The sequence below is a fragment of the Cnephaeus nilssonii genome (genome assembly GCF_951640355.1).
Source record: "Cnephaeus nilssonii genome assembly, chromosome: 1".
Lineage (NCBI taxonomy): Eukaryota > Metazoa > Chordata > Mammalia > Chiroptera > Vespertilionidae > Cnephaeus > Cnephaeus nilssonii.
In genome coordinates this window covers 3,635,859-3,657,124 of record NC_137072.1, presented here as the reverse complement: position 1 = coordinate 3,657,124, position 21,266 = coordinate 3,635,859, and the positions used below count along the sequence as shown (strand labels likewise).

General features: G+C 40.6%; 1 protein-coding gene across 5 annotated transcripts in view; it reads left to right on the top strand.

The window, feature by feature from the left end:
* The window catches only part of LRRC49 (leucine rich repeat containing 49), a 226,464-nt gene that overhangs the window by 166,024 nt on the left and 39,174 nt on the right, over positions 1-21,266 (top strand). For all 5 annotated transcript variants that reach the window (XR_013813530.1, XM_079771304.1, XM_079771303.1 and 2 more), the window contains 2 exons: positions 4,536-4,773; positions 5,929-6,114. Coding sequence is in view for 4 of the 5 variants with exons in the window: in XM_079771304.1 (XP_079627430.1) it covers positions 4,536-4,773; positions 5,929-6,114 (424 nt within the window). In the remaining variant the exon portion in view is untranslated. The remainder of the gene's footprint in view (positions 1-4,535; positions 4,774-5,928; positions 6,115-21,266) is intronic.

Here is a 21,266-nt window from a genome sequence, read left to right as displayed (position 1 = left end):
GTATTTTGTGATAGAGACAGACAAGTAAACGGTAATTGCTGTGCAAGGTGGGAAGTGCTATAACAGGGGCATCCTTTTCATCAAGCATTCATTATTTTCATGGCAGTGAAATGTAACTTCTATCCTTTTTCTTATTACAGAAATGATTATATGCTCTACATAACTCAATATAAATCTATCATACAAAGCACAATATGAGGAACTCTTAATTCTCATCTTGTTTTTGTTCTTTTATCAGCCTTTACCTTTATAGGATTCTCATATAGGATTATTCATACACTAATGCTCATTGAATGTTTGATTATCCTATGTAATAAAACCCTAATATGCAAATCAACCGAACGGCAGAATGACTGGTCACTATGACGTGCACTGACAACCAGGGGGCAGTCGCTCAACGCAGGAGCTGCCCCCTGGTGGTCAGTGCGTTCCCATAGGAGAACGCCGCTCAGCCAGAAGCTGGGCTCATGGCTGGCAAGTGCAGTGGAGGTTGCAGGAGCCTCTCCCGCCTCCGCTGTAGTGCTAAGGATGTCTGGGGGAAGCGGGCCTAAGCTGGCAGTTATTGATTTTCAACCTGAGTGCCACAAGAATTTTTAAAACATGCAATACGTGACTACTTAGTCAGGGCACTGACCTCTTTTCCCTTAGATTGTCAAATAAAAAAATGACAACAGCCAACACAATAGCCATCCAGTGTGAATGAATCAAAATTATACCTATTTATTTGCCAGGTTGTAAAAAAATATATTTTTAGTGTGCTTCAGAATTTTAGTAATAAATTTATATGTGCCAGGAGATGAAAAAGGTTGAAAATCACTGGTGGCTCTGATATACATTCACATAAGTCTAGTAAAACTTGATAAACCAACAGGGTGAAGGTTTTTCAGCTTTATCTTGCAACAGCACCATTATACACATTTTTAAGGTCTTTAATAATGCATTTATTCAATATACATTGTGAAAAGCCCATTACTAGGCCCCAGGCCCCCAAATATGAAAAAATATAGTCTTTAGTCTTGAGGAACTCACTATCTGATAGAGGTGACAAAATTGCAGACAAGTAATTATGGTGCAGTATGAGAAGTGATGTATTGGAGGAGTGTACAAAAGTCTATAGAAGCACAAATGGGAGCAAAGCACTAATATTAATAAGTGCAAATCTGAAAGTAAAAGTGCCATAATGAAAACACGGAACAAAAGCCAAACATTGTTCAGATTGGAAAAAAAAAACAGAACATCTGAGTTGAATCAAGCTATTTGTTTTCTTCTCTGGCTATCATTTAAGTAACCTTTACAGAAAATGTGGCTCCTACTTTGAAAATAGTAACAACTTTCATATTGAGTAGTGTATGTGAGGTGATTTTGTATATGTACACATTCATAAGTAATGGATTATTTTTCATCATTTCTTATTTTAAAATGGGGAAGAAGTCTTGATTAATTTTACTGCTTATAAATGTAGTATACACATGCAAAATTTTTTTAAACATATTTTATTGATTTTTTACAGAGAGGAAGAGAGAGGGATAGAGAGCTAGAAACATGGGTGAGAGAGAGACATCGATCAGCTGCCTCTTGCACATTCCCTACTGGGGATGTGCCCACAACCAAGGTATGTGTCCTTGACCGGAATCGAACCTGGGACCCTTCAGTCCGCAGGCTGACGCTCTATCCACTGAGCCAAACCGGTTTCGGCTACATGCAAAATTTTAAACAACACTAAAGTATTCAAAAATAGAAAGTCCAAGTTACCCTTTAACACAACTTCTGAGAGATTAACTATTGTTAAGAGTTATTTTATGTCTTATCAAGTGTTTTATAAATTTACTAGAAGCCCGGTGCACAAAATTCGTGCACGGAGGGGGGTTGTCCCTCAGCCCAGCCTGTACCCTCTCCAATCTGGGACCCCTCGAGGGATGTCCGACTGCCCGTTTAGGCCCGATCCCTAAACGGGCAGTCGGACATCCCTCTCACAATCCAGGACTGCTGGCTCCCAACTGCTTGCCTGCCTGCCTTCCTGATTGCCCCTAACCGCTTCTGCCTGCCAGCCTGATCACCCCCTAACCACTCTGCTGCCAGCCTGTTTGCCCCCAACTTCCCTCCTCTGCCGGCCTGGTCACCCCTAACTGCCCTCTCCTGCAGGGTTGATCACCTCCAACTGCCCTCCCTTGCAGGCCTGGTCTCTCTCAACTGCCCTCCCTTGCAGGCCGGGTGCCTCCCAACTGCCCTCTCCTGCTGGCCATCTTGTGTCCACATGGGGGCAGGATCTTTGACCACATGGGACAGCTATATTGTGTGTTGCAGTAATGATCAATCCGCATATTACTCTTTTATTAGATAGGATAGAGGCCTGGTACAGGGGTGGGGGCCAGCTGGTTTGCCCTGAAGGGTGTCCCTGATCAGGGTGGGGTTCCCTTGGGGCATGGGGCGGCCTGAGCAAGGGGTCTGTGGTGGTTTGCAGGCTGGCCACGCCCCCTGGCAACCCCAGCGGAGGCCCTGGAATCTGGAATTTATTTTCCTTCTACAATTGAAACTTTGTAGCCTAGAGCGGAGCCAAGCCTGGGGCTCCCTCCGTGGCGGCAGCCATTTCTGTTGGTGTTATAATTGAAACTTTGTTGCCTTAAGTGGGTGGGCCCAGCCAGGGTGTGCGGAAAGCTTTGCTTCCCCTGTTGCCGGTGGCAACCCTGGCCTGTTCTCTCAAGCTCCATTCTGCCGCCAATTTTTTGAATTTGTTTACCTTCTATAATTGAAACTTTGTAGCTTGAGTGGAGGCTTAGGCCTGGCAAGGGCAGGCGGAAAGTTTGGCTTCCTCTGTTACCTAGGAAACCTTGCTCTCTGTGGCTGTAGCCATCTTGGTTTGGGTTAATTTGCATGCTCGCTCTGATTGTATGGTGGGCGTGGCTTGTGGGAGTGGCTTGTGGGTGTGTCGGAGGTATGGTCAATTTGCATATTTGTCTATTATTAGGTAGGACTAGAGGCCCAATGCAAGAAAATTCATGCACTGGAGGGGGGTCCCTCAGCCCGGCCTGCCCCCTCTCACAGTCTGGGAGCCCTCAGGGGCGGGAGGCGACCGGCGATCAGGGGAAGGCAATGCCCCCATCACACCTCTGCTGCTGCCACTGCCAGCAGCGCAAACCTCAGCTGGCCCTGGTTACCTCAGCCTTGGGCGGCCTTGGGCGGCCCTGGGCAGCCAGGCAGCCGCAATTTGAGGCTTGCCTGCACCTCAGGCCAGCCCTGGGCAGCTGGGCAGCCAACAGCTGAGGCTTGCCTGTGCCTCGGGCTGGCCCTGGGCCGCTGGGGGGCTCAGGGGACTGGGGGACTCTGGACGCAGGCAGGCAGAGTGGCTGAGGGGACTGGGCGCCGCCATCTTGTGGCTGTGAGTGCTGCCATCTGTGAGGATGTGGCAGTCAATTAGCATATTCCCTCCTTATTGGCTGTGGGCGCCGCCATCTTTGCAATAACTTGAGGGTCAATTAGTATATTCCCTCTTTATTACATAGGATTTTTACTAGGGGCCTAGTGCACGAATTCGTGCACCTTGAAAGGAACTGTGGGCCATGACGCTGCTGTAGGCAGCAGGTGAAAGTGTCAGCACTGAGAGTGCACCCCCGCTCACCTGCTCCATCATCCCACCGCAGCCAATGCCCGCCATGTTCTGCGCACACCCCCTGGTTGTCAGCGCACATCATAGCGACCGGTTGTTCAGTTGTTCGGTTCTTGTTCTGCCGTTCAGCCTATTTGCATATTAGCCTTTATTTTATAGGATAGGATATTATATGGTTCTTGGTATAGAAAAAGTGTTTTGTAAAATGTGTGTGTGTGTGTTTTTTCCCAGCTGGACAGTGGAATACTTTATAGATTACAAAAATCTATTTGTATTGCCATGAAAACATCTATGCTATATTAAATGGATTGCTTTCAAACTAAATAGAATATCAATTATTTTTCATTGACATACAAAATTTGGGTTTAAAGCTGTTAATTTTTATGCACATGTGCCTCTTTTAGAATTAAAATATAGGGTGTCCCAAAAAATTTGTACACACACTTTGAATAATTATAAAGGCAGTGTTTGTTAAAATACATTTCATTTTCAAAATTTATCTATCAGCTGTTAAAAGTGTATATACATTCTTTGAGACACCCTGTATATGACTAGCAGAGGGGAGAGGAGGGTAGAACTGGATTGAAGGAATTAATCAAAGAACATATATGCATAACCCATAGACACTGACAACAGTGTGGTGATGGCCAGAGGGAAAAGGGGGTGGGGACTGGGTGGAGGCAGGCAAAGGGGGTGGGAGAAAATGGAACATCTGCAATAGTGTCAACAATAAAAATAAAATATATATGACTAGAAGATATAAAACTTCCAGATATTCTATTGAAAATTAGTCTTTGGTACTCTGCGTTTAATTATTTAAATGAAAAAGTGAATATAGAATTTTAAATACCTTTTCCAACAGATCTTTATAGTCTGTTATTTACTTTGCATGATAAGACTATCATTTAAAATTGTACGTTGGCTTTTCCAGGTCTCTGGACTCAGTACTCACCAGTGCTTTACAAGCCTTATCTGTCGCAGACACGCACCTTGTTGATGTGGATGGGGACACGCTTTCCCTGTATGGCTCAGGAGCCCTGGAGTCTCTGGATCGGAATTGGAGCGTTCAGACAGCAGGCATGGTGACAACAGTGTCCTTCACTTTCATAGAATTCGATGAAATCGTCCAAGTGCTTCCCAAATTGAAGATGAAGTTCCCTAATTCTCTGGTAAGTATTTACTTTTAGTAGTTTATTTGAATCATTCTCAGTCATGACTTGTATGTTTAGGCTAAACACCTGTTTTAAACTCTTATTTATGGAGTTTCTATCTGCCAGGGAGTCGAAGCTTTTGTGTTAATTTTATGGACCTGGGATTTAAATTATTATTTATAAATGCCCTTGCAGCTTTCGGTTAATATTGGAAATTATCTGTCTAGAAAATGATTCTTTATGGAGTATAAAGAACTAATATAATTTTATTCAACTTGTTTATTTCTACTTTGTAAAGAAGCATTCAACAGGACCTCACCTGACCATATATTATATATTCATTTATTGTACCTGGTGTTATTGGGACATGTGCATTTTAACATAATGTTCATAGTAGTCCCCTAGCAACATATAAAATGATTACTTTGAGAGTTAGCCTTTTCCAGTTATGGTATTATTGTATTATTTATTGGTATGCTTTGGCAGAAACTGTCATTTATATGCATTCTTTCTTGAGTTATTATTGTTATGTTATTCTCTGTTAGGCCTTTTATAAGTTGTTATTCCCCATATCAGTCTCCCTAGATAAGATAGATAGAAGTGAAGATAGTATGTTTAGAAAAGAACATCCAATTTCACAGACAGAACACTTACAATAGCCTTTCAGTTTTTGTGACTTAATGTTCCTGTAGCCAGTTTAACTAGCCTGCACAGTAATTGGCAAGATGCAGGTATAACACCTAACTACTAGTTCTCTCAGAAGCATTGTGAACCCTGCATTTATAAAATTCTTAAAATTTTAATTTTAATGATTTCTTTGTAGTTTTAATTTTAGCAAAAAGTATATACAATTCATTGTAATGAGTTATTGTGTTTATGTAATTTTTAAGGATCTTAGTTTGTTAATAAATGGGAGGATGTCCTTTGCAAAAGGGAAATCATTTTGGATCCAATATTGGATGGATTAATGGAGTTCATCAATGATGTATTAGATGGATTAAAGGTAGGTAAGGTTTAGTAGATTCAGTTGACTTAATGTAATTGAAAACATATTAGCTAAGCCTAAAGTTTACAGATTTACTTAGGGAATAATTAGTGAAATTTAAATGTAACTATTTTAAGATGGTTAAATTTAATGGTCAGCTTTTTTGTGTGTGTGTTTTATTATTGCAGCACCTTAAATTCAAGGAAACAAATCTTGCAATGCTACAACAGTTTAACGCATTAGCACAACTCCATCGTATTGACCAGTTGACAATTGATCCTCAAGGAAATCCAGTTATCAATTTTACACTCTGGAAATACTATGTACTATTTAGGCTGAGCCATTTTAATATGCAGAAAATAAATGGGACAGAGGTAAGCCTAACACTAAGTCACTGTGTAACAAAAGGGTTCGTTTTTATTTTTTATTTTTTTTAATATATTTTATTGATTTTTTACAAGAGAGGAAGGGAGAGGGATAGAGAGTTAGAAACATCGATGAGAGAGAAACATCGATCAGCTGCCTCCTGCACACCCCCTACTGGGGATGTGCCGCAACCAAGGTACATGCCCTTGACCGGAATCGAACCTGGGACCTTTCAGTCCACAGGCCGACGCTCTATCCACTGAGCCAAACCGGTTTCGGCAAAAGGGTTCGTTTTTAAGGGAAATGGTCATACAAATGGTCAGGAATTTAAGTAACCATGTTGGAACTTTTGAGAAATATTGTAGTTGCTTTTCCCCAAATCTTGACAGTTACAATGTCAAAAAGCTAAAAACAATTTATCCTAAATCTTATAAAGCACTAGAAAATTTTGAAAATAAAATAGTAACCAGGTCATGATGAATAGTAAATACTTTTACTATTTTTTGTAATCATTCAGAGATGTAAAAAGTTGGTAGGTTAACAGTTAAAAAAGAAAAAAAAAAAAAGAAGCCCAGTTGTGTGGCTCAGTGGTTGAGCACTGACCCATGAACCAAGAGGTCACTGGTTCAATTCCCAGTCAGGGCACATGCCTGGCTTTCAGACTTGATCCCCAGTAGGGGGCATGCAAGATTCATCTAATTGATGATGTTTCTCTCTCATCAAAGTTTCTACCTCTCTCCATTCATGATCTTTGTATTTTTTTAATTAAATCTTTATTGTTGAAAGTATTACATATGTCCCTCTTCCCCTCCCCCATTGACCCCTTCTAGCCCCCCTCATCCCCCGCACCAGGCCTTCACACTATTGTCCGTGTCCATAGGTTATGCATTATGCATACAAGTTCTTTGGTTGATCTCTTCCTACCCAACCACCCACTCACCCCCGCCCTCCCTCTGAGATTCCACAGTCTGTTCCGTGCTTCTGTGTCTCTGGATCTATTTGTTTATCAGTTTATTTTGTTCATTATATGAGTGAGATCATGTGATACTTGTCTTTCTCTGACTGGCTTATTTCACTTAGCATAATACTCTCCAGGTCCCTCCATGTTGTAGGGTAAGAGATCCTTCTTTTTACTGCTGCATAGTATTCCATTGTGTAAATGTACCACAGTTTTTTTTAGCCACTCATCTACTGATGGGCACCTGGGCTGTTTCCAGATCTTAGATATTGTAAATTACGCTGCTATGAACATAGGGATGCATACATTCTTTCTGATTGGATTTTCGGCTTTTTAGGATATCTTCCTAGAAGTGGGATCACTGGGTCAAATGGCAGTTCCATTTTAATTTTTTGAGGAAACAGCATATTGTTTTCCATAATGGCTGCTCCAGTCTTCATTCCCACCAGCAGTGTACTAGGGTTCCCTTTTCTCTATGTCCTCGCTAGCACTTGTCATTTGTTGATTTGTTGATGGTAGCCATTCTGACAGGTGTGAGGTGATACCTCATTGTTGTTTTAATTGGCATATCTCTGATGATCAGTGACTTTGAGCATTTTTTCATATGTGTCTTGGCCATCTAATTACCACCTTTGGAGAACTAAGTCCTTTGCCCATTTTTTGATTGGATTGTTTGTCTTCCTCTTGTTAAGTTGTATGAGTTCCTTATATGTTTTGATATTAACCGCTTATCAGATGTGTCATTGGAAAATATGTTCTCCCATACAATGTGTTCCCTTTTCATTTTGTTGTTGGTTTCTTTTGCTGTGCAGAAGCTTTTAGTCCCAATTGTTTATTTTTTTCTTAGTTTCCTTTGCCCTAGGACAGTGATGGGCAACCTTTTGAGCTTGGTGTGTCAAACTTCGCCAAAAAACTGAGCATAACTCGGGTAGTGTGTCACTTTGAGGAAAAAACTAACTCCAAGACTCTAGTCACAAATGTTTCATCCTCAGGAGCAGCAAATGTTTCATCCTCGGCATGCGGCTGCGTGTCATCAGAAATGGCTACGCGTGTGAGTGCTGACACGTGTGTCATAGGTTCGCCATCACTGCCCTAGGAGATGTATCCATAAACATATTCCTCTGAGAGATGTCTGAGATTTTGCTTCCTATGGTTTCTTGTAGGATTTTTATGGTTTCACCACTTACATTTAAGTCTTATTCATTTTGAGTTTATTCTTGTGTATGGTGTAAGTTGGTCTAGTTTCATTTTTTTTGCATGTACCTGTCCAATATTTCCAACATCATTTATTAAAGGGTCTGTCTTGAATCCATTGTATGCTCTTGCCTCCTTTGTCAAATATTAATTGAGCATAATGAATTGGGTAGATTTCTGGAGTCTCTGCTCTATTCCATTGATCTATATGCCTGTTCTTGTGCCAGTACCTGGCTGTTTTGATTACAGTAGCTTTGTAGTATAACTTGAAATCTAGTATTGTTATCCCTCCGACTTTGTTCTTCTTTCTCAGGATTGCTGTGGCTATTCTGGGTCTTTTTTTGGTTCCATATAAAATTTTGGAGTATTTGTTCTAGATCTGTGAAATATGCTGTTGGTATTTTAATAGGGATTGAACCTATAGATTGCTTTGGTTAGTGTGCACATTTTAATGATGTTAATTCTACCAATCCATGAACATGTTATAGTCCCCTACTTGTTTATATCTTTTTTTCCTTTATTGATTAAAGTATTATAAATGTGTCATTATCTCCCCATTGCCCCCACCCCCCAATCCTGCCTTCACCCTCACCTCCTGTTGTCTGCGTCCATTGGTTATGCTTATATGCATGCATACAAGTCCTTTGGTTGATCTCTCCGCTTTACCACGACCCTCCCCTACCTTCCCTCTGAGGTTTGAGCATTTGATCGATGCTTCTCTGTCTCTGGATCTGTTTTTGTTCATTGGTTTATGTTGATCATTATTATCCACAAATGAGAGAGATCATGTGATATTTATCTTTCTCTGACTGACTTATTTCACTTAGTATAATGCTCTCCAGCTCCATCCATGCTGTTGTAAATGGTAGAAGTTCCTTTCTTTTTACAGCAGCATAGTATTACATTGTGTAGATGTACTAAAGTTTTTTAATCCACTCATTTGCTGATGGGCACTTAGGCTGATTCCAATCTTAGCTATTGTAAATTGTGCTGTTATGAACATAGGGGTGCATATATCCTTTCTGATTGGTGTTTCTAGTTTCTTGGGATATGTTCCTAGAAGTGGGATCACTGGGTCAAATAGGAGTTCCATTTTCAGTTTTCTGAGGAAACTCCATACTGTTTTCCACAGTGGCTGCACCAACCTGCATTCCCACCAGCAGTGCACAAGGGTGCCTTTTACTCCACATCCTCACCAGCACTTTTCGTTTGTTGATTTGTTGATGATAGCCATCCTGACAGGTGTGAGATGGTACCTCATTGTCGTTTTGATTTGCATCTCTCGGATGATTAGTGACTTTGAGCATGTTTTCATATGTCTCTTGGCCTTCCTTCTGTCTTCCTTTCAAAAGTATCTATTTAGGTCCATTGTCCTTTTAAAAAAAATATTTATTGTTCAGATTATTACAGTTGTTCCTCTTTCTCCCCCCCCCCATAGCTCCTCTCCACCCAGTTCCCACCCCACCCCATGCCCTTACCCCCCGCACTGTCCTCATCCATAGGTGTAAGATTTTTGTCCAGTCGCTTCCCGCACCCCCCACACCCTCTTCCCCCCCCAGAATTGTCAGTCCATTCCCTTTCTATGCCCCTGATTCTATTATATTCACCAGTTTATTCTGTTCATCAGATTTTTTATTGTCACTTTGTTGTTCATAATTTTTATCTTTACCTTTTTCTTCCTCTTCTTAGAGAATACCCTTCAGCATTTCATGTAATCCTGGTTTGGTGGTGATGAACTCCTTTAGCTTTTTCTTCTCTGTGAAGCTCTTTATCGGACCTTCAATTCTGAATGATAGCTTTGCTGGGTAGAGTAATCTTGGTTGTAGGTTCTTGATATTCATCACTTTGAATATTTCTTGCCACTCCCATCTGGCCTGCATAGTTTCTGTTGAGAAATCAGCTGACAGTCGGATGGGTGCTCCCTTGTAAGTAACTAACTGTTTTTCTCTTGCTGCTTGTAAGATTCTCTCCTTGTCTTTTGCCCTTGGCATTTTAATTATGATGTGTCTTGGTGTGGTCCTCTTTAGATTCCTCTTGTGTGGGGTTCTCTGCGCTTCCTGGACTTGTAAGTCTATTTCTTTCACCAGGCAGGGGAAGTTTTCTGTCATTATGTCTTCATATAAGTTTTCAATATCTTGCTCTCTCTCTTCTTCTGGCACCCCCATAATTCGAATTTTGGTATGCTTGAAGTTGTCCCAGCAGCTCCTTACACTATCTTCATATTTTTGGATTCTTTTTGCTTTTCCGGTTGGGTGATTTTTGCTTCTTCATATTTCAAATCTTTGACTTTATTCTTGGCATCCTCTAGTCTGCTGTTGAATTTCTGTATATAATTATTTATTTCATTCAGTGTATGCTTAATTTCTGATTGGTCCTTTTTCATATCCTTGTGGGTCTCACTAAGTTTCTCGGAGGTTTCTAGAAGATTCTTGAGTAACGATATAACCATGGTTTTGAACTCTATATCCAGTATATTGCTTTCATCCATTTCTTTCATTTGTGACTTGTTTCTTTGTCTCTGCATTTTGGCTGCTTCCTTGTGTTTGTTTCTATGTACTGGGAAGCGCTAAGTCTCCTTGAGTTGATAGAGTGGCCTTGTGTGGTAGGTGTCCTATAGGGCACAGTGGCTCAGCCTCCCCAATCACCTGAGGTGGACACTCTTGGTGCACCCCTTTGTGGGCTGTGTGCACAGTCTTGTTGTAGTTACCCCTTGATTACTGTTGGGATCACTGGGAGGAATTGACATCCAGGCCAACTGGCTGTGATGACCAGCTGTGTCTACACTGGAAGATCTGTTGCACAGGAAACACCCTTATGGGGCAGGACTTGCTTCAGTAGGGCTTTGGTGCTCACTGAGTCTGCCCCTTGAGTGTGTCTCTTATGGATGTGAAGAGTTGTAATCCGGTATGGTCTCACTCTGACCACTAGGTACACTGGCTCTTGGATCTCCAAGGAGGTGCAAGGTCAGCCACTGCCTGGGACCACCCAGCAGGAGCTACAGAGAGATCTGCAGATTCCTCCTCTTTGTATGGGGTTTGGAAGTGCCCAGACGAGGCCCAGCTGTGAAGCAAGGCCACTGCTGCTGCCGGGCCTTGGGCCTTCTTTTGGAAGCTCTAGGGATCTCTGACCCAGCTGCAGTTTGACAGGTTTTAGGCTGAGAAAGGACAGGCCATTCATATGCAAAAGCCAATGCACACAGCTTGGGTGGGGTTGTAAATTGGGTGGGGCGAGGTCTCTGGGAATCAATGGCTGCCAGTCAGCCCTGAACCAGAGAAGTCCCCGGTTCTCCGCATCCTGCACCCCCATGCAGGAACAATGATCGCTGCAAGCACCTCTGAGAGAAAGCCGCCCTTGTGTTCCTGTCCCGATGCCAGACAGTCCAGTTTCTCCCTTATGTGCCTGGGTCCCCCAGAGTCTCGCCTGGAACTGGAGTTCAGAGCAAGTGGGAGCTTGTATCTCCCTCACAGTTAAAAGAGCAGCACATCCAGGTGCCAGCACTTTCCTCGCCTCCGCACCTCTTACCGGTCGCAATGCGCTTTCTTCACCTCTCTCGTTGTAGAACTTCTACTCAGCCAGCTTTCCTCCAGTTCTGGGTAGTAGTTGTTCTGCCATTTAGTTGTGGTTTTGATGTGGTTGTGAGAGGCAGCAAGTATAGGTGATTACCTATGCCGCCATTTTGGTTCTCTTCCAGTTGTCCATTTTTTGATTGGGCTGTTTATCTTCCTTTTGCTAAGTTGTATGAGTTCCCTGTAAATGTTGGAGATTAAACCGTTATCGGTGATAACATTGGCAAATATGTTCTCCCATGCAGTGGGCTTTCTTGTTGTTTTGTTGATGTTTTCTTTTGTTGTGCAGAAGCTTTTTATTTTGATGTAGTCCCATTTGTTTATTTTCTCTTTAGTTTCCATTGCCCTAGGAGCTGTATCGGTGAAGATACTGCTTCGACATATATCTTGAGATTTTGCTGCCTTTGGATTCCTCTAATGTTTTTATGGATTCCCATCTTACGTTTAAGTCCTTTATCCATTTTGAGTTTATTTTTGTGTGTGGTGTAAGTTGGTGGTCCAGTTTCTTTCTTTTTTTTTTTCTTTTTTTTTTTGCATGTGTCTGACCAAATTTCCCAGCACCATTTATTGAAGAGACTGTCTTGACTCCATTGTATGTTCATGCCTCCTTTGTCAAATATTAAATGAGCATAGTGGTTTGGGTCAATTTCTGAATTCTCTATTCTATTCCATTGGTCTGTATGTCTGTTCTTGTGCCAGTACCAGGCAGTTTTGAGAACTGTGGCTTTGTAATACATCTTGATATCTGGTATTGATATCCCTCCTACTTGGTTCTTCTTTCTCAGGATCACTGCAGCTATTCAGGGTCTTATTTTATTCTAGATGAATTTGGGGGGAGTTCTTTCTAGGTCTATGAAATGTCTGTTGGTATTTTAATGGGGAGTGCATTGAATCTATAGATTGCTTTGGGTAATATGGACATTTTAATGATGTTGATTCTACAAATCCATGAACATGATATGCTCTTCCATCTTTTTATGTCTTCCTCTACCTCTTTTTTCAACGTCCTGTAGTTTTCTGAGTAGAGGTCTTTTACCTTCTTATTTAATTTTATTTCTAGGTATCTTAATTTTTGTGTGCAATGGTAAATAGGATTGTTTTTTTAATCTCTCTTTCTGTAAGTTCAGTATTGGTGTATAAAAATGCCACAGATTTCTTGGCGTTAATTTAGTATCCTGCTACATTGCCGAATTCATTTATTAAGTCTAATAATTTTTTGATGGAGTCTTTGGGGTTTTCTATGTACAGTATCATGTCATCTGCGAATAGGGACAGTTTTACTTCTTTTCCAATTTGGATGCCTTTTATTTCTTCTTGTCTGATCGCTTTGGCTAGCACTTCCAGTACTATGTTGATCAGGTGTGGTGAAAGCGGGCATCCCTGTCTTGTTCTTGTTCTTAAGGGAAATGGTTTTAGTTTTTGCTCATTGACTATGATGTTGGCTGTAGGTTTGTCATATAAGGCTTTTATTATGTTGAGGTATGATTTTTCAATTCCACTTTGCTGAGCGTTTTTATCAGAAAAGATAAAACTTGACCTTTGTCAAATGCCTTTTCTGCATCAATTGATATGATTATGTGATTTTTATCTCTCAATTTGTTTATTTGATGTATCACGTTTATTGATTTACGGATATTGTACCAGCCTTGCATCCCTGGAATAAATCACACTTGGTCATGGTGTATGATATTTCTAATGTAATGCTGGATCTGATATACTAGAATTTTGTTGAGCATTATAGCATCTATGTTCATCAGGGATATTGGCCTGTAATTATCTTTCTTTGTGGTGTCTTTATCTGGTTTTGGTATTAGGGTAACTGGCTTCATAGAAATAGCTTGGAAGTGGGCCTTGCTCTTGAACTTTTTGGAATAGTCTGAGAAGGATTGGTTTTAGTTCTTCTTTGAATGTTCAGTAAAACTCCCCTGTGAAGCCATCTAGTCTAGGGCTTTTGTTTGCTGGAAGTTTTCTGATTACTCTTTCAATTTCATCAGTAGTTATCAGCCTATTCAGGTTTTTGGATTCTTCCTGATTGAGTTTTGGAAGCTTGTATTTTTCTAGGAATGTGTCCATTTTCATCGAGGTTGTCCAGTTTGTTGGAGTAGAGTTGTTCATAATGTTTTTTTACAGTCCTTTGTATATCAGTGGGGTCAGTTGTTACTTCACCTCTTTCATTTCTGATTTTGTTTATTTGGGTCCTCTCTCTTTGTTTCTTGGTGAGCCTGGCTAGAGGTTCATCAATCTTGTTTATCCTTTCAAAGAACCAGCTCTTGGTTTCATTGATCTTTTGTATTGTTTTTTTGGTGTCTATGTTCTTTATTTCTGCTCTGGTATTTATTATCTCCTTCCTTCTGGATACTGTGGGCTTTTCTTGTTGATCTCATTTCTAATTCTTTAAGTTGCAAGGTTAGATAATTTATTACCATTTTTTTCCTGTTTTTTTGAAGTAGGTCCCTCTCAGGACTACTTTCATTGTGTCCCATAGATTTTGGATTGTTGTGTTTCCATTGTCATTTGTTTCCAGAATGCTTTTTATTTCTTCTTAGATCTCTTTGGTAACCCAATCATTGTTTAATAGCATGCTTTTTAGCCTCCAAGTATTTGATTTTTTTCATTGTTTTTATTGTAGTTGATTTCTAGTTTTATGCTGTTGTGATCTGAGAAGATGCTTGTTATTATTTCTATATTCTTGAATTTGAAGAATCTTTGCCTGTGTCCTAATATGTGGTCTATATTTGAAAATGTCCCATGTGCACTGGAGAAGAATGTATATTCTGTGGCTTTGGAGTGAAATATTCTGAAGATGTCAGTTAAGTCCATCTGATCTAGTGAGTCATTTAGGATTGATGTTTCTTTGCTGATTTTTTGTTTAGAGGATTTATCCAGTGGTGTCAGTGGGGTATTAAAGTTCCCTACTATGACTGTATTGCTATCGATATCTCCCTTGATATCTTCCAGAAGTTGATTTATGTATTTGGGTGCTCCTGTATTGGTTGCATATATGTTACGAGACTTATATCTCCTTGTTGAATTGCTCTCTTTAGTATTATGTAGTGGCCTCCCTTATCTCTTGTTATGGCCTTTACTTTGAGGTCTATTTTGTTAGATATAAGTATTGCAGCCCCAGCATTTTTCTCATTTCCATTTGCCTAAAAAATTTTTTTCCATCCCTCACTATCAGTCTGTGTGAATCCTTTTAATGAGGTGGGTCTCTTGCAGACAGCAAATATATGGGTCATGTTTTCTTATCCATTCAGCCACCCCATGTCTTATGATTGGAGCATTTAATCCATTAAAGTTTAATGTTATTATTGATAAGTATTTGTTTGTTGTCATTTTTATTTTTAATGTTTGTGTTTCTTCTAGCCTTTCTGTTTTTTTCTTTTTACAGCAGTCCCTTTAGCATTTCTTGCATTGCTTGCTTGTTGATAATAAACTCTCTTAGTCCTTTTTTTGTCTGTGAAGCTCATTATTCCACCTTCAATTTTGAATGATAGCCTTGCTGGGTATAGTATTCTTGGATTCAGTCCCTTGCTTTGCATCACTTGTATATTTCATTCCATTCCCTTCTGCCCTGGTGTGTTTCTGTTGAGAAATCAGTTGATATTCTAATGGGAGGTCTCTTGTAGGTAACTTTCTTTCTCTCACTGGCAGCCTTTAAGATTTTTACTTTGTCGTTGATGTTTGCCAATTTAATTATGATGTATCTTGGTGTTGGTCTTTTTGGGTTCATCTTGTTTGGGACGCTTTGTGCTTTTTGGACTTACGTAGGTTTTTTCTTGCCAATATCAGGGAAGTTTTTTGTCATTATTTCTTCAAACAGGTTTTCTATTTCTTGCTTCTCTTCCTCTCCTTCTGGTACCTGTATTATGCAGATGTTGTTTTGTTTAGTGTTGTCCCAAAGCTCCCTTAGGCTCTCCTCTGGTTTTTTAAATTTTCTTTCCAGTTGCTGCTGTGTTTGTGTGTTTTTTCCTACCTTGTCTTCTAACTCGCTGATGTGGTCCTCAGCCTCTTCTAGTCTACTGTTTAAGCCTTCCATTGTGTTCTTTATTGCAACTTATGTCATTCTTCATTTCCTCTTGGTTCCTTTTCATGTTGGTGACATTCTCATTCAGCTCCTTATAATTCTCATTGAGTTGTGTGTATTTGTCATCCAGCTGTTTGAGCATCCTTATAACCATTACTCTGAATTCTTTCCCTGACATGTTTCTTGCCTCAATTTCATTTAACTCCCTTTCTGGTGATTCCTCTTTTTCTTTCCTTTGAGGATTGCTTTTTTGTCTCCCCATGTTTTGCTGTAACGTTGTAATTGTTTCTGTTTCCTAGATCTGACTGCTTTGCTACTCAGGTTCTTTTGGTGATGGTGCTACTGGTGTGATATCTAAGGTCTCCTGGGCTTGGTAATCTAGCGTAGCTCCCTACTTGAGCTATTTGGGTTCTATTGACATAGACCTGTGAGCTAGAAAGGTGCAACTGCGGTGTCCAGAAGTCATCAGCCAGTTCCATTTTTGGCTGCCTTGTGCCCTTGGTTGAAATCACACGTGCCCAGTCGGGTTTCACAGAGGCACCCAGGAGCCGTCTGTCAGGGTGGTGGGGCTCAGGAGGCCTGCGCTCTGGAAAGGCGCAACTGTGGTGTCCAGAGTTCTGTAGCTGTGGCATGGGAAGACTCAGTTTTTTTCTGCTGCCTCCATGGTTGGATACACGTGCACCCAGTGGCAGCTCAGAGGGGCACCCTTGGTGAGTTTGCCAGTGCGGTGCACTGACGCACTTTGAAGGGCCTTGGCACTGAAGCCATGTGATTGAGGTGTCTGTGGGCAGCTATCCAGGAAGAGGGAATGCAGAATTTCTATGGCCCTTGCAGTACGCCCTTGTTTAGATAAGAGCGTGCCCAGCGGGGGTTCACAGCAGCACCCAAGAGCGGCTTATGGAGTTATGGGCTCAGGAGCCCTGCACTCTGGAAAAGCATGACTGTGGTGGTGTGCTTGCCAGCATGGTGCATTGACACACTCTGAGGGGCCCTGATGCTGAAGTTGCACGACCGAGGTGTCTGTGGGCAGGTATCCAGGATGAGTGAATTCAGAATTTCCACTGCTGGGGCACTACACCCTTGTTTGTATAAGATCACACCCAGCAGGGGATCACAGTGGCATCCAAGGGCTGCCTGTGGAGTGGTGGGCTCAGGAGGCCTGTGCGCTGGAAATGCACAAATGTGGTGTCCAGAGGTCTGCTGCTGGGGGGGAGGGGATGTTGCATTTATTGCTGCAGGAGCAGTGCACCTTTGGAGGTGGAGGTCCTCAGGTCTGTGGGTCTGCGGGTGGGACAGCAGGATTTTGGCTGGAGTAGCTGCCAAATTGCAGGCAGTGTCCAAGGGGTGTCTGGGTGGTGGTGTTGATGAGTTCCTAGAAGAGGCCGCTCTCCCCTTCAAGATGGCATGGGCTCCGTGCCCGAATCCTGCAGCCTGGGGAGTGCCTGCAGCAGTGGTAGGTTCTCCCTGTCCAGGAGAGCCTGGTCTGCCAGCCCCTGATACTCCTGCTGGATTTAACCGTCCCTCCCTCACTCACTCACACACACACCACACACATCCACACACTCTCCTTTCACCCCCTCACTCACATCCTCTCCCTCACTTCTGTCCTGCCAGCCACCATCCTACTCTCTGTTTATATCTTCTTTAACTCTTTTTTCAATGTCCTCTAGTTTTCTAAGTACAAGTCTTTTACCTCTTTGATTAAGTTTATTTCTTAGTATCTTTTAATTTTTTTTTTGTAATGATAAATGGGATTGTATGTTTAGATTCTCTTTCTGACAACTCATTATTAGTGTATAAAAATGCCATGGATTTTGGGGTGTTAATTTTGTATCCTGCTGCATTTCCTAATTCATTTATTAAATCTAGTAGTTTTTTGGTGGAGTCTTTAGGATATTCTATGTATAATATCATGTCATCTGCAAATAATGACAGTTTTACTCCCTCCTTTCCAGTTTGGATGCCTTTTATGTTTTTTTCTTGTCTGATCACTGTAGCTAAGACTTCCAGTACTATGTGGAATAAGAGTGATCAAAGTGGACAACCCTATTCTTAGGGGAAATGTTTTCAGTTTTACCCATTAAGTATGATGTTGGCTGTAGTTTTGTCATATATGGCTTTTATTATGTTGAGATATGACCCCTCTATTCCCACTTTGCTGAGAGTTTTTATAAGAAAAAACTAAAGGCCTGGTGCATGAAATTTGTGCACATGTAGGGTCCCTAAGCCTGGCCTGTGATCAGGGCCAATCTTCCCTGGCTGCCGACCCCGCCCCCCGCTACCTGTGTCTGCTACCACCCACCCCCGGTTCCCCATTCCCCATCAGTAGAAAGGAGCCTGTGGGCTGGGGGCAGCTCTTGCGTTGAGAGTCTGCCCCTTTGTGGTCAGTGTGCGTTATAGTGACTGGTCATTCCACTGTCCAGTCAATTTGCATATTGTGCTTTTATATATATAGATGGGTGTTGGATTTTATTGAATACTTCTACCTCTATTGATATGATTATGTGATTTTTGTCTTTTAATTTATGTGATGTATCACGTTTCTTGATTTGCAAATATTGTACCATGTTTGCATCCCTGGAATAAATGCCACTTGCTCATAGTGTATGATTTTTTAATGTATTGCTGGGTGTGATTTGCTAATATTTTGTTGAAGATTTTAGCATCTGTGTTCATCAGGGATATAGGCATGTAGTTCTTTCTTCATAGTGTCTTTATCTGGTTTTGGAATTAGGATAATGCTGGCCTCGTAAAAAGGACTTGGCAGTATTCCTTCCTCTTGCATTTTTTTGGAATAGTTTGAGGAGAATAGGTATTAGTTCTTCTTTGAAGGCTTACTAAAACTCCCCAGTGAAGCCATCCGGACCAGGGCTTTTGTTTGCTGGGATTTTTTTGATTGCTCCTTTTGTTTCATTGGTTGATATAGGCCTATTTGGGTTTTCTGATTCTGCCTGATTCAGTTTTGGAAGATTGTATATTTTTAGTAATTTTTCCAATTTATCCACATTGTCCAGCTTGTTGACATATAGTTGTTCATAGTATTTTCTTACAATTCTTTGTATTTCTGTGGTGTCAGTTGTTACTCCACCACCTTCATTTCTGATTTTATTTAGTTGAGTCCTCTTTCTTTCTTGATGAGTCTGGTTAATGGTTCATCAATCTTGTTTATCTTTCAAAGAACCTGGTCTTCATTTCATTGAATTTTATTATCGTTTTGTTAGTCTCTATGTCATTTATTTCTGCTCTAATCTTTATTATTTCCTTCCTTGTACTTACTCTGGTATTTTCTTGTTGTTCTCTTTCTAATTAGTTAAGTTGTAGGGTTAAAAAGTTTATTATTACGGGGTTTTTTGTTGTTGTTGTTGTTGTTTTGAGGTATGCCTGTAGTGCTATGAAATTCCTTCTCAGGACTGCCTCTGCTGTGTCCCATAGATTTGGGGTTGTTATGTGTTCATTTTCATTTGTTTCCAGGAAGTTATTGATTTCTTTCTTGATCTCATTGGTAACCCATTCATTGTTTAATAAAATGCTATTTAGCATCCCTGTCTGAATTTTTTTAGTGTTTTTTTCTGCATTTAAATTCTAGTTTCATTCCATTGTGATCTGAAAAGATGTTTGATATGATTTCAACCTTCTTGAACTTGTAGAGACTTACTTTGCATCCTAACATGTGATCTATCTTTGAGCATGACCCATGTCCACTTGAGAAGAATGTATATTCTATAGCTCTGGGGTGAAATATTCTATAAATGTCAATTAAACCCATCTGATCTAGTGTGTTATTTAGAGTATCTATTTTCATGTTAATTTTTTTTGTCTGGAAGATCTATCCAGTGAAGTTAGCAGGGTGTTAAAGTCCCCTACTATGACGGCATTGCTGCCAATCTCTCCCTTAAAGTTCTCCAGAATATTTTTTATATATTTAGGTGCTCCTATATTGAGTGCATATGTGTTTACCAGGGTTATAACCTCTTGTTGGATAGATCCCTTTAGTATTATGTATTGATCTTTATTGTCTTTTGTGATGGCCTTCATTTTGAAGTGTATTTTGTCAGATATAAGTATTGCCACCCCAGCTTTTTTGTTTGTTTGTTTCCATTTTCATGGAAATTCTTTTCCATCCCTTTACTCTCATCCTGTGTGAGTCTTTTGTTCTGAGGTAGGTCTCTTGTAGACAGCATATATTTGGATTATGTTTTAGTACCCATTAGTCTACCATATATCTTTTGATTGGAGCATTTAATCCATTTAAATTTAAGGTTATTATTGATAAGTACTTATTTATTACCATTTTAATTCTTTATGCCTATGTTTCTCTATTTTTTCTTCTCATTACAGCAATCTCTTTAGCATTTCTTGCAGTGCTGGTTTGGTGGTGACAAACTCCTTTAGCCTTTTTTTGTCTGGGAAGCTTTTTTTTCCACCATCTATTTTGAATGATAGCTTTGCTGGATATAGTAATCTTGGTTTCAGATTCTTGCTTTTCACTACCTTGAATACTTTATGCCATTCCCTTCTAGCCTGTAGAGTTTCTGATGAGAAATCCGCTGAAAGCCTTATGGGAGCTTCTTTGTAGGTAACAAATTGCTTTTCTCTTGCTGCCTTTAAGATTCTCTCTTTGTCTCTAATTTTTGATATTTTAAATCTGATGTGTTGGGCATGGGCCTGTTGGGTTCTTCTTCTTTTAAAAAAATATAGTTTATTGATTTCAGAGAGGAAGGGAGAGAGATAGCAACATCAATGATGAGATAGAATCATTGATGGGCTGCCTCCTGCATGCCCCCCACTGTGGATTGAGCCCACAACCCAGACATGTGCCCTTGACTGGAATAGAACCTGGGACCCTCCAGTTGTAGGCCGACGCTCTATCCACTGCGCCAAACCAGCTAGGGCTATTTGGGTTCTTCTTGCTTTGGACTCTCTGTGCCTCCTCAATCTGTGTGGCTTTTTCCTTCACCAGGTTAAAGAAGTTTTCTTCCATTATTTCTTTAAACATGGTCTCTACTCCTTGCTCACTTTCTTCCCCTCTGACATATCTGGTATGCAAATATTGTTAGGTTTCATGTTGGCCCTCAACTTCATTAAGCTATCTTCCTGTGTTTTAATTGTTTTTCTTTTTGCTTCTCTGGTTGAGTGATTTTTTTCTACCCTATTTTCTTAATTCACTGAACTGATTCTCAGCTACCCCTAATCTGCTGTGTATTCCTTCCACTGTGTTCTTTATTAGTGCTGTGTCATTCTTTATAGTTACTATATCTTCTTTTTTATGCTATTGAGCATCTATTTGTCATCATTACTCTGAATTATATGTCTAATAAATTTCTTATCTCCATTTCATTTAGCTCTTCTTCTGGAGAATTCTCTTATTCTTTTTGTTTTAGAGCTTTTTTTTTTTTTTTTTTGCCTCCCCATTTT